Source organism: Porites lutea, chromosome 4 (assembly GCF_958299795.1).
Source record: "Porites lutea chromosome 4, jaPorLute2.1, whole genome shotgun sequence".
NCBI lineage: Eukaryota > Metazoa > Cnidaria > Anthozoa > Scleractinia > Poritidae > Porites > Porites lutea.
The window spans coordinates 11410380-11426376 of NC_133204.1; the positions used below are offsets into that span (position 1 = coordinate 11410380).

The following is a 15997-nucleotide window of genomic DNA, read 5'->3' on the forward strand; positions in this document are numbered from 1 at the left end:
CTCACTTAATCCAAAAATGCTTTTAGGCCGTGAATACTCTGATTCCATCACTAGTCCGGTACTAAGGAGTCATAGGGTGTCGTTTTTGGAAAAATCCAATTGTTACGTCGAAAGAAACGATAAATCCAAAAGTGCATCTTTCGTTTTTCATGTTCTTGCCTCGCGCTCCCTTTTTCACACTTTCCCTGTTCGTTTTTCCTTTTAAGGTCGACGAGTAATACGTTACCGTGGCAGAAGCTGCGTTATAAGAAGAAGGAGACGGTACATCATACGAATTAGGAGGAAGAAGGTGGTTGTTCGTCGGTTCAAGCGTCGTATAAGGATACGCCTACTCGGCGGATACCGGAGAATTAAACGCAGGGGTAGATACTGGCGTGTGCGTATCAAGAGACGCTGGTGTGGACTACGTAGACGAAAGAATCGATGGTATTATAAGAGAAGGCGCCGTTGGCGTATTATAAAGCGCGTCAGGCTAACGTGCCGTATCGGACGAAAACGTTATAGAGTCAGGTACAGACGGCGAAGGTGGCTGATCCGTAGACGCCGTGCTTGGAGGAAGATCAAGCGCCGTACTGTTAGCTACATCCGCTACCGCAGGAAAGTGAGAATTGTAAGGAGAACAAGAAGAGGTTACCGTGTTCGAGGAAGAAAAGGATACGGTAAAGTTAGAAGATACAAGGTCAAGAGGTACCGCCGCCGGCGTGGAAAACGTAAGTATCAAGACACACCTTGTAAAATATGACAAAAGGGCAATGATGCTGGACAGGGCTTTTCACGTACTCCAAAATTGTTAAATGTTTTCTTCAAGTTGAAAGATAAGCAACATTAGTCCCTGCTGAGAAGTTGCTTTTTCATCGTGGACACACCATCAATACCAACATGCCAAGAATGCTTGGAGCAATTGGGAGGGGGAGGGGGTCTATCCAAGGGGACTTTAATTCAAGCAATGATCCCTGAGGAGTCACAGTGTGCGATCCTTTGGGAGAATCTATGATTGGATTCTTCACCCAGGTTCGTTGGATTTGGCACCAAAAGGCGATAACATGACGAACTTCATATTTCGATAGGAGATCTCTTGCAAATGTATTTTTTACCTAATTAATGCTTGAATGAAAACAAAGAACATGGGGCTGTATTTTTCCACGCTACGATACAGATCAGGATACAAGGGCTAGCTTACGATACGGATTGGAGCTTACGTAACACGAAATCCGTGCTGGATACAAGAATCCGAATTTTGGTGGAATTCCAAAGAAATGCAGTCTTTAGAAATTACATTTCTTTTATTTATCTTGAAAGCAGTCTCCAATAATTAAACTCCAAAAAATCGCCTACACCTAACATGTGTTAATGCCGATGAAGTTTGAAAGAACGCGGAAACACGTTATTAGTGACGTTTTCTTTGTTTCGTCATCGTGGTTGCGTAAACTACCTAATACCACATTGTGGAATCTGATACACAGCAAAGACACCTAAAACTTGACGACTCTAATGAAGAATATCTTTTTTTTGAAAATGTTTCAAACAACCTTTTTTATTCCAAAAAAAAATTCTCTAAAGGCGTGTCGAGGAGACGTCGAAGAAGACGTAGGATCAGAAGGAAACGGCGAAGGCGGCGACGAAGGCGACGAAGAACAAGACGAAGAAGACGCCGCCGAAGAAGAACTCGGCGCCGCCGAAAGAGAAGACGCCGACGAGGAAAAAGACGTTAGTACTTTTGTTTCTGTTAGAGGCACAAGTATACAACTAAAATTGTGTAAAGTTACAAATTTAAGGCAAAATTTTTGCCAGGCTATTCATCGGGGCAATTTCTAATATGTCTGAATTGTTTTTTTTTGTGCTAAGGCAGTACTAAATTCACTCATAAACTGTTAAAAGGCCCCAGTTTGCGGAGGTTGTAATTGGATTTTAAACTTCATAAGTAGGTTGAACATGATCGTCTGGTTGAGTTTAGTCCTGAATACGACTGTTGTTGACAGTGACTAGCATTTCAACAACCTGTGCGGTAGTCATTCATCTTCAGAGTCAAAATGAGTTGTATCACGTCAGTTGATGGTATTTAACTCTTGGTTGTTGAGCTGATTGGTCAATCAAGTCGCGATGTTATTGGTCGTCTTTTAGTTGAGCCGTGATGTTTTTGGCTGCGAAGACTCTATACTCGTCATTGGTGCGTTTCGATCCGTCTTTTGTCACAGTCGTTTATTGTTCGTTGTCAGTTTTGTTTGAGTCCGTCAATAGGTCGTTTTTACGGTTTTGGTAATTGTTGACTGCGATTCAGTGGTGTTTGTTCTAAGTAAGTAAACCAGCTTTCTGGAGTGAGTTGCTGATAGTGGATTTTTGAAAAACTGTTATGTTAAGTGTTGTCCGATCAGAGTTGACAGCCTTTCATGTTATCTTACTTTCTATAGGTGTGTTGTTTGTCCGTATCCGAGGTCGTAGATGCCGTATACGTAGACGAAGGCGATACACGCTGAGAATAGGACGTGTAAAGCGACGAATTAAACGGTTCCGAAGGAGACTCAGAATACGCATTAAACGTAGATGGTGCAGAATAAAGCGAACAAGAAGACGATGGAGAATACGCGTCAAGAGACGTTGGTGCAGGTTGTACAAAAGCGGTCGTACCTGGCGCTACAAGTACCGTGGAAGGGTGCGGACGATAAGGCGAGTGAAGATTACCATCCGTATACGACGTAGAAGAATCCGCGTAAGACGGCGAAGAGGACTATGGTTCTGTAGAGTAAAGAAGAGGTGGAAACGCATCAAGCGCAGAACATTTGGCTCTTACCGGTATAAAGGACGTCGTAGAATTGTGAGGATAAGAAAGGGAAGAAGAATCAGAGTTGGAAGGAAAATGTATAGGATTAAGAAGAGGATCATTCGGCGAAGACGTAAGTATATTCAGAATTTGGTTGAAGCTTTATGTTTGTGTATTATGGGGTAATTATGCGAGGGTAATTATGTGATGATTGTTGTGCGGAAGATCAGAGTATGAGTTTATGATATTGCTGCTAAAGATTTATTGTGATGAAATAAGGATATGTAATTCAACAATGTTATATGCCCCATCCTTAAGTCTCTTATGCAAACATCCTTATGGCTCATGGTGCAATCCTCTTGTGTTATAATCAAGCCAAAAGGAAATCTATTCATTCCCAGTCTACTTTTATCAATGACGAGTTTAAATGCCTCTGTGGTCAGGAGGAGGGTAGGCACGTTTAGTGATTGATTAAGCCATACTTATTTAAAGTATATTGATCCTTGTCAATGGTTAAGAATGTAAAGAGAGCTCCGCTTTAAGGCTTGACTAAATCTACATTAGGATGACTCTCCTACTACTACCTCTTCCCTGTCCAATTCATGCAGTTGTTGTTGATGATGGTGGTGTGGTGGTAACGCTGGTGCTGAAAATAATTTTTTTGTGAGTTATTGTGACGATGACGCCAAAAAAGTATAAGGTATTTACACAAGACTTCAACTCTGTACACACTTTTTTATTGCCTTCATTGCACCACTACTCCCCCGAAATATCCCTATGTAGGTTTTTGATGTTGGACGTAGATACGATAGCTATGTTGGTAATGTTCCTGCTGGGTCTGGTGTACATGGATCTTCATGAAGTTGATGACGATGTCGGTGGTAATAGCGCTATTCCTATTGGTGCCAACATTGGTGTTGACCGTGTTGGTAATGCTCCTGCTCGGTGTTAATAGTGCTATTTCTATTGGTGCCAACATTGGCGATGACCGTGTTGGTAATGCTCCTGCTGGGTCAAGTGCACATGGATCTTGATGAAGTTGATGACGCTGGCGGTGGTAATAGCGCTATTCCTATTGATGCCAACATTGGCGATGACCAAGTTGGTTGCAATGCTGTATTTATGTTGATAATAGGACTACAGGAGCTCGTGTACATATGAATCGTGCACAGTGCAAACTGTAATTGCATTCACTGAAATCAGTCGTAGCCCTGTTTTATTGCCACTACTGATTTCGAATATGATTTCGAATATGAGATCCTTCTTGAGGTTTGTAATTATATCCGCTTTTCATCCTGTTTAAGGTGTCTTCAGGCGATATGGTCGCCGCGCCAAACGAGTGAGACGACGACGAAGAAGACGGCGTAGACGAAGAGTAAGAAGAAAACGAAGGCGAAGGCGAAGAAGACGAAGACGTCGAAGACGACGCCGCCGCCGTCGTCGTCGCCGCCGAAGGAGAAGACCAATTCGAAGACGAAGATCGCGAAGAAGACGTGAGTAGATATAATGGTCGATAAAGGGAACGAATTCTGCTTTTCAGTTCTTTACTGATCTACCTAACTCTCTAGTAATGATCCATTTGTATCAACATCGTCGTCATTATCATCATCATCATCATCGTCGTCGTCGTCGTCATCATTATCACCTCCATTATCGCCATTATCAACATCATCATCATCATCATCATCATCACCATCACTGTCATCATTATCATCATGATCATCATCTTAATAGGCTTCTTTCCTAATAGTAATTTTATCTCCCGCAGGAATATCTTATGTTCGTTACCGAGGTCGCAAATGCCGTATACGCAGAAGAAGACGATACACTCTGAGAATAGGGCGTGCACGGCGACGTATCAAACGGTTCCGAAAGAAACTAAGAATACGCATTGGACGTAGATGGTGCCGAATAAAGCGAACAAGAAAACGGTGGAGAATACGCTTCAGGAGACGTTGGTGCAGGCTGTATAAAAAACGTCGTACGTGGCGTTTTAAGTATCGCAAAAAGTTGCGCCGAATAAAACGCTTAAGGGTAACGATACGTATAAAACGCAGGAGGTACCGCGTCAGACGGCGTAGAGGACATTGGTTCTGTAAAGTCAAAAAGACATGGCGAGGTATCAAGCGCAAAACATTTGGTTCTTTCCGGTATAAAGGACGCCGAAGAGTTGTGAGGATAATAAAAGGAAGAAGAATCAAAATTGGACGTAAAAGTTACAGGATCAAGAGACGGCGGGTCATCCGGCGAAGAAGTAAGAATTTTAAGGGCTTGCTTATTGCTTTCCCTTATTTGTCACACAAAATCATCTTTTTTTATGAATTGAGTTTATGGAGTAATTTGGCCGCCACTGTTTTCTTAAGAACTTACAACTTATTTATTTTTTGCAATGTACCTGTAACGGTGGATCTAAAGATAATAGACCTTTCCCGCATTCTGCTCCGGTGAGCAAACATAAAGAAATGAGGTCGAGACTCGGGTGGACAGTTTCATACAAATCACTGTAATATTATCTCCTGCAGGAATACCTTATGTTCGTTACCGAGGTCGCAAATGCCGTATTCGCAGAAGAAGACAAAGACTATATATCTCCTCGAAGCAGATCATATTAAACAATGTTTAGATCCTAGGATTGACCAAATTTAAAATGACTTTGAACGCGATGGATCATTAGAAAGATTTAGAGTCACGCTTACGGCAAAAGGCAAACGTGAGATGTAGGTTGAGAATTTCTCAAATAAGGCAACTTAAGGCTAAAAACTGTCCAAAATAAATATGATAAATGAACATAACTGGAAAAAACGTATCCTTGTGCAGAAATAATGAATGGAAATCGACAAGTAAACAGAAAACTTGGTCACTTGGTACAATTTCACGTTTGCCGTTTGCCGTTTGCCGTAAACGTGATTCCTTATCTCTCTATTTACTCAGTTTACGTAATCACACCAACGTGATTCTTTACTTGAACAACGGTATCTTAGGCTTTGCCTTTTGTTTGCTTTTACCAAAGGATTCAATAGAAGGCGATACCGCAAAAGACGGCGCAGACGCCGAAGAAGACGGCGAAGGAGATTAAAGAGAAAAAGACGAAGAAAACGCCGACGACGCAGGAGGAGAAGGAGAAGAAGAAGAATACGACGACGTCGATATAGACGAAGGAAGCGACGACGAGGTAAATACGGTAAAAATGACGTCTTAATGGGGACGAAAGGTTAATGTGGTGTGGTTTATAGGAAATTATGAAAGCTATCCAGTGCAGAGTGAACTAATGGGAGCTTAAGTAACGACGACGGCGATTTCGGTGGCAAAAACGTCTCTTAAAAGTGAATTCACGCTGTTTCAAAATTCATTGCCCTTTTTCTATGTCGTTCAACTTGTCAAACGTTGGTCAATTTTTGTGAAGTTAAGTTCTAAAGACGTTCTCTTTGCCTAAGCTCCCTAATTCTTGACCTGAAAGCGCAAGAGCGCTGCACCCGTGGGACTATGTTTGTGGAGGGTTGTATTTGGGTCTTGAAATTTTACGTCCCTCAGATCTCACAACCCTGGCCGTTCCTAAAAGCACCGTGTTTTCTGCACTAACATTCCAATTCTTTTTTATCATTATTCTTATTTTGCAGTAAGACGTGGTGTGAGGGCTCGTTTCAGAGGTAAATTCCGGCGAATCAGGTTGCGCCGACGTTTTGTCGTAAGATTGGGAAAGCGAAAATATCAAATCCGAGGCTTAACCAGAGGCCGATGTTCAATCAAGGTCAATAGAAGACCTCGTCCTGTCCTACGAAAGCGCGGAAAATGGTTTATACGTTTTGGAAGACGACAATACCGCGTGCGCAGACGCGGTAGCAGGCGCTATATCAGACGCGGAAGGAAGAATATCTATCTAAAGTGGAGGTTCACGATAAGATTCAAGAGTCGTCGTCGGTCTGTGATATGTCGTAGGGGAAGATGGAGAATTAAAACCAGAGGTAAATGGAGGTCGATCAGGAGACGAAGGACCCGCTACATAAAGTTAGGTCGTAGAAGATACTCAGTCATTAAACGGCGCGGCAGGTATATGATGAGAAGGAATAAACGTTGGCGAAGACTGCGAGTTAGAAAGCGACGGCGAAGACGCCGCAGACGTAAGTCACGAATTTTGAAATCTTCTAACCGCTACTCTAAGCTCAGAATATAAGCCTTGTTTTGATGTGATAAGTGTCGTCCTTATTATAAAGCGCCATGGCATTTTTCCCGGCAAGGTAATTGCAAGAGTTTGAAAAGGAATTATTAGTACGAAAATTAATTAAGGATGTCTCAGTAAACATTCGTGGTTCATCTCCCTTGTACGTCGTATAGAAGGGTGGTTTAGGGTGATCTAGCGAGTTTTTAATCTTCCTTATTACTCGTTCAAGATTTTTCGCTTTTCTGATCGACTTTAATCCCTTAACTAACTTTTAGTAGCCAGCTTGCGCCGACCTGTTAAACAAGCAGTATAATGATCAATGAAGAAGACATGGCACAGGAAAGACAACGCAATTTATCAAAAACGCCTTTTACACAACGTCTGTACTAAGGGTGAACCACTGACGCAATTCCTTTTGGTCACATTCTGAGCTTAAGTACCTATGATATCACTCAAAAAAGCGTATTTCTTTCTGAGTCGTTTTGCACCCCCCCCCCCCCCCCCCTCATCTCTTCCTTCTTCACAAGAATACAAAACTAAATAAGCAGAAAAATTGTTCTCAGGAAAATTATATAAGAGGATTTTTGGTGGCAAAGACTGCAACAGGCCCTTTAAATAAGGCTCACCACAGCTTTGTTAGATTTTTTTGATAGTAGAAGAATGCTACATATAGCAGAAAAAGAAAGCAAGATATGTTTCATAACTATTTAGTTTCTACGTTCAATAAATTCGCATAAGTCACTTGTTTAACCCACATGTTTCAACGATTTGCACTGTTTATTGGTTGGTTGTTTTTAGGTGGTCGACGATACAAGTTACGAAGACGAAGGCGAAGGCGAAGACGAAGAAGAAAACGAAGAAGACGACGAAGAAGGAGGAGGAGACGAATAATCAGAAGGAAACGAAGGAGATACAGAAGTACGTCATCTAAACGACATTACTATTTTGAATGCAATGGCTTGCTATAAACTAACACTGTCACAAGTGTTAGGAGATCTTTGGCAATGTTTTTCCATCTAACAAAACTGCAACCTTCCTGTTGTTTGGAATAGATAATTGTTGGTTTTAGACTTACTCTACCTAGGGTGCATTTTCCATCGAAAGGTAGCTTGCAAGTTACATCCGTCCGTGTGAACGTTGAGAAGGTCAAGAAGTATTTACTTCTATTTTATGTATCGGCGAGTATGGAGAACGGTCCTCGCCTTATGTTGGTTAATTAAAACTAAACACAATTAATCCTGAATAGATAAATTTTTGGACGGAATCCAAATTCGTGACCCTCACGCTAGCTGCTGATGGGCACTCTAGCCAACTCGGCTTGACCACTTAACGACTTACATGTTGGGTTGGATCACGTGTGAATTCCATTACATCGCATGAGAATAAATACCTGAGGAATAATGTATGTGAACTGCTAGAATGAAATGAAAATTAATGAATAAATGGTCGTCGCTAGGACCAAAGATTATGCTATTTTTATGCATCCAAAAATAGTAGATTCCCGATAGTAAGAAGTCTCAGTTAATGCTCGGTTGTTATGTTTTTTTTTTCACCTTGTTTCAGGACGTAGAAGGAAAGGAACCCGTATCCGCTTCCGTCGTCGCTATCGTCGCGTGATTACTCGTCGTCGATATGTCTGCCGATACAAGAGACGAAGAATTAGTTTGCGGCGATTTAAACGTAAGCTCACAATCAAAGTATTGGGAAGGACAAGACGCATCTACCGGCGCGGCAGAAGATGGATTGTGCGCGTTGGACGAAGGAATGTGCGAGTGTTTAGGCGCGGCGGCCGCCGTTACATTAGGTGGCGAAAAAGAACAGTGCGCTTACGATGGAGATTTACCTACCGGTTCAAAGGCCGCAAAAGAATTGTCAGGTAAGAAAGGTTTAATATTTGGTTATAACATGAGCACCGTTTTATTTTACTCCTTTTTACAGTAAAGAATGTTTCTTGCAACGTTTCTCGCTATGTTGGCGCGCTGTTTCTTGACATCCTACATGACACGGTGCCTAGTAATACACCACCTGAAGTGAATGTATCTTGCAACGTTTACTTTTCAGCAGTAGTCGTTAGAAGTTAAGGGGTTCACTTGAACGAATAGCTAATCAGCGTTTGACATTGAGTACCACGTGACTAATATTAGCCACAAAATTAACACTTACTTCTTCTGAGTGCAACAGTTGCGGCAACAAAAATATTTCCAGACATATTTATTCCTATTCCTAGTAAGTTACACTTTAGCACTTATATTGCAAAACAAGTTTTAAGAATATTCCCGGTGTATTAAGGCAAATTAAAGAGGGCACAACAAACTTGTCCTCCTCGTTGCCTCGTCATAGTTGAGGCATATTGAATTCCGTACTGAATCGTCCACCTACTGCCTTAATTACGATTGGCCAGTTAATCACAACTTAAAATTGCTGTCTTATTGTGTAGATGTCGTGGACGAAGATGGAGCATGCGCGTAGGACGAAAATGGAGGAGAATAAGGAGAAAACGAAGGCGATACATAAAAGTGGGTCGCCGTAAATTCCGAGTTAGACGAGGAAGGCGAGGAAGCTACCGAATAAGAATAGGACGCACTTGGAAGAAAGCGAGAAGAGTTAAAAGAACACGAAGAAAGGGTAAGCACGAGTATATTGTCCCCTGACGTCACGTACAAATGAGGAGAAACCTCGGCTAGAGGGCCTTCAATTTATCATTCATATTTGGTCGATGTGTGATAACAGTGTCTACTCGAGCATTTTACTTCTTGCAAATTGGCCCTCTTAATCCCCACTGAATCAGCGAACGGTTTTCATTCGCAGTACCACGTTTCCACCAATAGCATAACATCCAGTATATAAACCACACAGAATCCACAGTTCCCTGATTCGCTCTGTTGAAGAGCGAGCGCTCGAATAGCCTGAGAAAACAGCTGACATTTCGCGAACCACCACTCTTTTCATCGCGAAATGACATCGAGCGCAGCAAAAAGCCTAGAAATTCCATACTGATGACGTATCACTACTCAGATATGGGTGGTGCCTCTGATTGGTCAAAGCAAACTTTACTCGCAGCGCGACCAATCAGAAGCACTGACCACATCTGGGTAGTGACACGTTATCAGTGTGAAAGTCATTTCGTGGCGAATCAAGTGGTGGCGTCCGGAAGTGTCGGCTGTGCGCTGTTTTCTCATGGTAGCACTCGAAACGCCAGCTTCTCAATCCCCCGGCGGTGGGTACAAATGAGTATTTTGTGAGGTCTCTAATCCCCAGAGGTACTCCCTATAATGGGTTATACGGAAGGCTCCGCCCGAAAGGAGTATCTTTTTCAGTCTTCAGGTTCATGTAAGGGTAGGGATTTCACTAGTTGGAGTATATAATAGGGTAGGGAAATCTGTCATTTTGGTCTGTAAAAGGGCCCATTAGGGCTAACAGATGAATTTTATGGCTTTAAAAAGTCGAGAAAACGTTCTATTTCTGTGACTGATTCCTACTTAAAAGACAATGCATTTGCAGCAGTTAAAAGCGATGCAAAGTTGTAGACAAGGTATGTGGAAGCGGTACCATTTGTCTATAGAAGGTGTACGAAATGGGTACCATGTTTTGTCAAAAATGGTATATAAAAGGGTAAGGGGTTGAACATCGGGGCGGTGCCTCCCTGTATGCGAAATATTTGTTGATTACTCCCCCAGTCACGTTAATGTCCATAGATTTCTCACACCAAAATAAGCGGGGCAGAGGGACCGAGACTGCTTGTCGATGTTAACAAAAGGCGTCTTCGTTAAAGGGAATAAAAAGTTCTGACTCTCCAAAGAACTTCACAATGAACTTGCGCGAAGTAGCTCTGTCTTTAATTGGGAAAAGGTGTCTAAAACTTATAAGCTTTCTTCTTATACTGTAACTGCAGTCGTACTTTTGAAAAAAAATATTGGATAGTTTCGTGCGCAGTTTGGTAAGACCATTTATGGGCTAATAGTAATAACTTTGGATCGTACAGATTATTTATCGAGAACTAATTCGTATGATCTAGCACCTTGTAGCTGGGAGTGTACCAATCTTTCGAAGGTACAGATCTTTGCAGCACGTACATGAATCTTATCTAGCTCCTTAAAGAAGCTTTTTCTTTTGAAAACCCAACAGGACTCAAGCGTAGATAGCAGGAGGCAAAACGGTTTTAAAATAAAAATCAGCTCTGACTGTGTTAGGTAAAAAGTATCATTTTCTCGTGAATGACTTTATCAGCTAGGTAACATGAATATTCAGTTAAGTTTACAGTCCAATTCGAAACCGTGACATCTAGTCGAATAGACTTGACTAATAACATTATCACGTATTTCAATAGACCTTGTCACGGTTTTGGAAGCCATCTTGACTTCATTAATAGGTTGTTTCAGTTCAACAGATTTTGCAAAAAAAAGGTTCACTGCGACGTCTCAAAAATAAAGGAGGCATATTGCCAGTATACACCAAAAACATTTTACAGAACCGTAGTGTCTCTCGCATTTCCCTTACGAGTAGACTATTCATGAAAGAGAGTAAGAGCTTATAGGACTGATTTAGGACTTTCTGACTGGAGGTTAACAGGCTGCCTTACTTCAATTGATTTTGCACTTGCAGTCTCACGACGACCTCGCTGGTACAAACGAATAATTCGAAGGAGGCGACGAAGACGAAGAAGACGAAGGCGTAGACGCAGAGTACGTAGACGACGAAGAAGGAATCGAAGACGAAGACGACGACGTAGGAGGCGAAGGCGAAGACGAGTCTTCCGAAAAAGACGTCGAGGAGGTAATGACGATTGCATATACATTGTTATGGGGAGTGATCACGAGTCACTTGTTGTCATTTCCTGTAACCGAACTTGTAAGCGAACACCCCTGGGACCAGAAAGTGCCTTTTTAAAACAAGTGTTGGCTCAAGAGTTTGTATATGCATTTCCGCGTACCTCAGATAGCCGTCTACTGGAGGTAGCCGTTTTGCGTACAGAAACAGTTAGGGACATTAGTGAGTTTTCGCAACAGGACGGCTGAAAGGTCGTTACTTCATGTCATTCTATATCAAATTACAGGGAAAGGAAGTCCTTGAAATAATTATTTTAGTCCTTGAGTAGTCGTTGAAAAGTCCTTGAGTCCCCCCACCCCCCCCCCAAAAAAAAAAAAAAAAATATATATATATATATATATATATATTCTGTATGAACCATGAAAGCACAAAACCTTTAGGAAGCAAAAAAATGTTATGTTTATACAACAAGCTTCTTGTAAATTTCTTTGACGTCATTGTATATCTACGACGTGAAGTGACTAAATTTTAGGTTTTCTTGAGTACGGGAAGGCCAAGCCGATAGACTTTACCATCTCTGTCTTAATTCCAAAGTGGTCCCATCTCTTTAGTAACTGACTTGCAATAATTGCGAAAACGTTTGAAATGATGCAAAGTCTATTTTTCTGCGACGTTTTCATTGGCTTCGCCGTTTTCGGATCGAAGGTCCCTACTCCCACTAATAATTCGACAAGCTCACTCACATCAAGTATTGTTTCAATTCCAGATAAATTTAATGTGCGTTTCTGGCCATAAGGCTGATCGTCTGTAGCCTATCTTATTAGGTTTGTAGCTTGTTGTTGAAACAAACTATATATTTTGTCATTTCGAGCTTTTTTTTGCTTTCTTTTTAGTCTGGAGGCGACGTAAGATCTACTTCAAGCGACGTCTACGCATTTTGAGAAAATGGAGGCGTCGATGGAACATAAAAGTTAAGGGAATCAAGTACAGAATCCGCCGAAGTGGCAGAAGGACACAACTGAAAGCATTTGGAAGATGGCGATGGGTTAAATTAATGCGTGGAATCTGGTACATAAATATTGTGACATGGCAGCGAATCTACATGAGACGAGGTTGGTGGACAATACGAAGAAACAACAGATACGTCCGCCTTCCAAGAAACTCGCGCACATTCAGAATCCGTTTGCTAAGGAAATGGAGGCCTGTTAAGTGTACTGGAAGACGTTATTACATGCAGTTCAAACGACGATGGCGCCTAATAAGGAGACCTGTGCGGTATAGCATTACTTACCGCGGCAAAAAATTGAGGGTGAAAAGAATACGAGGACGTTATCGAGTGCGGTATCGCGGGCGGTACGGAAGAGCGAGAAAAGGTAAGGCGTGGTCAAATCGCGCGGTCAGTAGCGGTAGTAAATTGACAACTTTTGGTATAGAATAAATAAAACAAAATAACGATTTAGAGGTAAAACATCACAGAGCGTTTCTTCGTCTACCATTCTTGGTCGAATTGGTATTTGGAAGTGGTGTTTTCTGATGAGAAGGCAAGCCTGGAGTACCCGAAAAAAGCCTCTCGGAGCAAAAGAAAGAACCAACAACAAACTCAACTCACAGGCTCAATCCACAGGTGGCTTCAGCGCCGGGATTTGAACCCGGGCCACATTGGTGGGAGGCGATTGTTCCCACCGCTACGACACCCGACCTTGCTCTCCTAAATGGCGTGTTTTTAGGAAGAGGGACAGTTATTTCATTTTTGGGGCACTCCATTGATAAGCACTATAAAAATGTTTATATGCTTCAGATATTGGAGGATTCATTATTTACAGTCGTTGACTATACCTGTATACCCATCAGTCTCTGATTAGCAGCAAAAGTAAATGATCCTTTTATCAGTAACTTGTTAGTCCTCAACAGTCTTCAATTTCGCTTTGATTAACCCGTTTACTCTACCATGCGAGCAGAGGTTTCTTTCCGGCGTGGCTTTTAGCTTTTACAAAGTCGTTCGCATCGCTGTTAGTCGAATAGTTGGTTTGTTTACGTGAAAACTAACCGTCTACGCGACTGACAATTCACGCCAACGACTTTACGAATGCTAAAAGCAATACCAGAACGAAACTTCTGCTCGCAGGGTATTCTACTCTCAAAAGTGGCCGATGTCAAAAAATTAAATAGTTTTTGAAAAAATCCTGAAAAACAAATGGTACCATGTGGAAGTAATGCCAAAGAGATTTTATTTGAATGGTCCTGTGCACCAGCGAATTTTATCCACACAATCAAAAGTTAAAACCACCTTTTGAGACTCCATAATTCACTTTGGGAGTGAAAGGTGTAAAGAAAAGACAGCTGCTTGCTGAATTTGTTTTACGACTTTTGAGCATTACCTTGAATTTTATCTGTTCTTTGCGTGTCATGTTATTCCGATTAAAAACACGGATGAGTACCAGATTCTGGGATACTCTCCTTCCCTGAACCAACTTTAACACTGACTTCTCATTTGTAGCAGTGTTTAGTTAGGGGAGGAATTACAAAGTGGAAAAACTGCACCTTATCGTTGTCGTTTCGATTTATTGAATTTTTTGTTCAAATGACAGCTAGGAGAAGGAGAAGAAGAAGGCGACGATTGGGCAGGAAAGGCAGAGGCCGAAGAAGACGTTATAGGTTGAGGAGAGGAAGGAGGAGAAGACTTCGAAGAAGGTACGGTTTGAGAGGAAGAAGAAGGCGAAGAAGGTTTGGGTTACGAAGAAGACGGCGAAGAAAGTATAGATTAAGAAGAAAAGGACGACGCCGCCGACGACGAAGAGGACGGTGGAGATTAAGAAGACGCCGCGGTAAAAGACGAAGACCACGGGGGAGAAGACGATATCGTGGACGACGAAGGAGAAGACGAAGAAGAAGAAGATACGGGTTAAGGAGACGAAGAAGTACGTAGTGTACCTTATTCATGACGTAGTATTGATCGCAACAATTTCTTCCGTTATTAGATCAATCTTTTTATTTCACAACTAAGCACCACGAATACAAGCTTTTATCTCACCTTTTAGCCCATTCGCAGACCGGCTCTATTTTCTCTTTAACGATCGTCGGGCGCGCGTAGGAAAATAAAAATCGCCGGAAATTTATTGACCCCTAGCGCAAGGGGGTGCCCTCATTCTCGCGCTCCACGCTTTCTTCGCTCTCGTGCCCCTCGATTTTCGAAAAGAAAAAGAAAACAACATCTGTGTACAGGCTACTCGCCTTTGTTCCTTCCGCATATGCTAGCGCGTCCTTTTATAATCAAGAATATTTTTTGCCACAGTTAAATGAGAATCGAAGGTCTTCAAAAATAAATCCATATCAAGTCCTTTTTAGGGACTGATACGTTGAGTGTCTAGTTTATAATTCTGGATCTTTAAGAAGGACAACAAATAACCTTCACCATAAAGGCATTCCTCTTTCTCTTTAATGATTATGATTTTTTCCAAAACTGTAGCTCGACGTGTAAGGCGAAGGCGAAGAAGATATGGCCGTCGAAGAAAGCGTAAGTGGTTTATTGATTTCTTGTTACTGAACCGTGCAGTTCACACTTATCATGACAATTTACAATTTTCTTCTTTTTCATTTGTTTTTAAATGGCTTATATGTTTACATGGGACATGTTTGAAATCTTGAAAGGTCATTAACCTGACAGATCACAAGGAATTTGTATTTAACCACACCTTTATATACTATGTTTTATCCTGCTTTTATACGTTCGCTACTCCTTATATATAGAGATTCTTACTTATCGTACTCGCAAACAGGTCGCCGTAGAGTGTACTTCCGAGGGCGTTACAGGCGCTTGAAACGTGGAGGTAGAAAATGGTCCGTGAAAATTGGTACAAAACGGTACAGACTACGAAGAACCGGACGACGTGTAAAAATCTACTTCCAGAAAAGATGGCGACGATGTAAGAAACAACGCGGAAAATGGTACATTTTAATGGGCAGGAGGTGGAAACCTATTGTGAGGCGCCGAGGTCGCTGGTATCTAAATTATCGCCGAAGGCTGATGCGGCTTCAGCGGAAAGCTAAAATGCTTATGATACTGTTCAGACGTACGTGGGCGCGCATGATGATGATGAGAAGACGGCTGTACATGATGCTCGGACGCAAATGGAAGCCTGTTGTTCGTCGACGTACATATCATATAAGATACCATGGTCGACGTCTGCGTGTGAAGAGAAGAGGTAGAGCAGCTTCAGTTAGGTATCATGGAAGGTGGTGTAGGAGGAGGAGAATACTCACCAGGAGACCACGGCGAACCTGTAAGTATGACTGATATTTTAATCAGGAGTTTG

At 41.9% G+C, this 15997-nt stretch overlaps 1 protein-coding gene across 1 annotated transcript in view; it reads left to right on the plus strand.

Annotated features, from left to right (window-relative positions):
* Positions 1–212: 212 nt before the first annotated feature.
* Positions 213–15997, plus strand: part of LOC140934194 (uncharacterized) — a 32958-nt gene continuing 17173 nt past the window's right edge. The window contains exons 1-15 of the mRNA XM_073383864.1: positions 213–710; positions 1561–1707; positions 2409–2891; positions 4063–4251; positions 4527–5012; positions 5769–5930; positions 6376–6876; positions 7716–7835; positions 8481–8793; positions 9355–9542; positions 11520–11690; positions 12578–13057; positions 14273–14602; positions 15151–15198; positions 15461–15964. Of these exons, the coding sequence (XP_073239965.1) occupies positions 2855–2891; positions 4063–4251; positions 4527–5012; positions 5769–5930; positions 6376–6876; positions 7716–7835; positions 8481–8793; positions 9355–9542; positions 11520–11690; positions 12578–13057; positions 14273–14602; positions 15151–15198; positions 15461–15964 (3529 nt within the window). The 5' untranslated portion in view covers positions 213–710; positions 1561–1707; positions 2409–2854. The remainder of the gene's footprint in view (positions 711–1560; positions 1708–2408; positions 2892–4062; positions 4252–4526; positions 5013–5768; positions 5931–6375; positions 6877–7715; positions 7836–8480; positions 8794–9354; positions 9543–11519; positions 11691–12577; positions 13058–14272; positions 14603–15150; positions 15199–15460; positions 15965–15997) is intronic.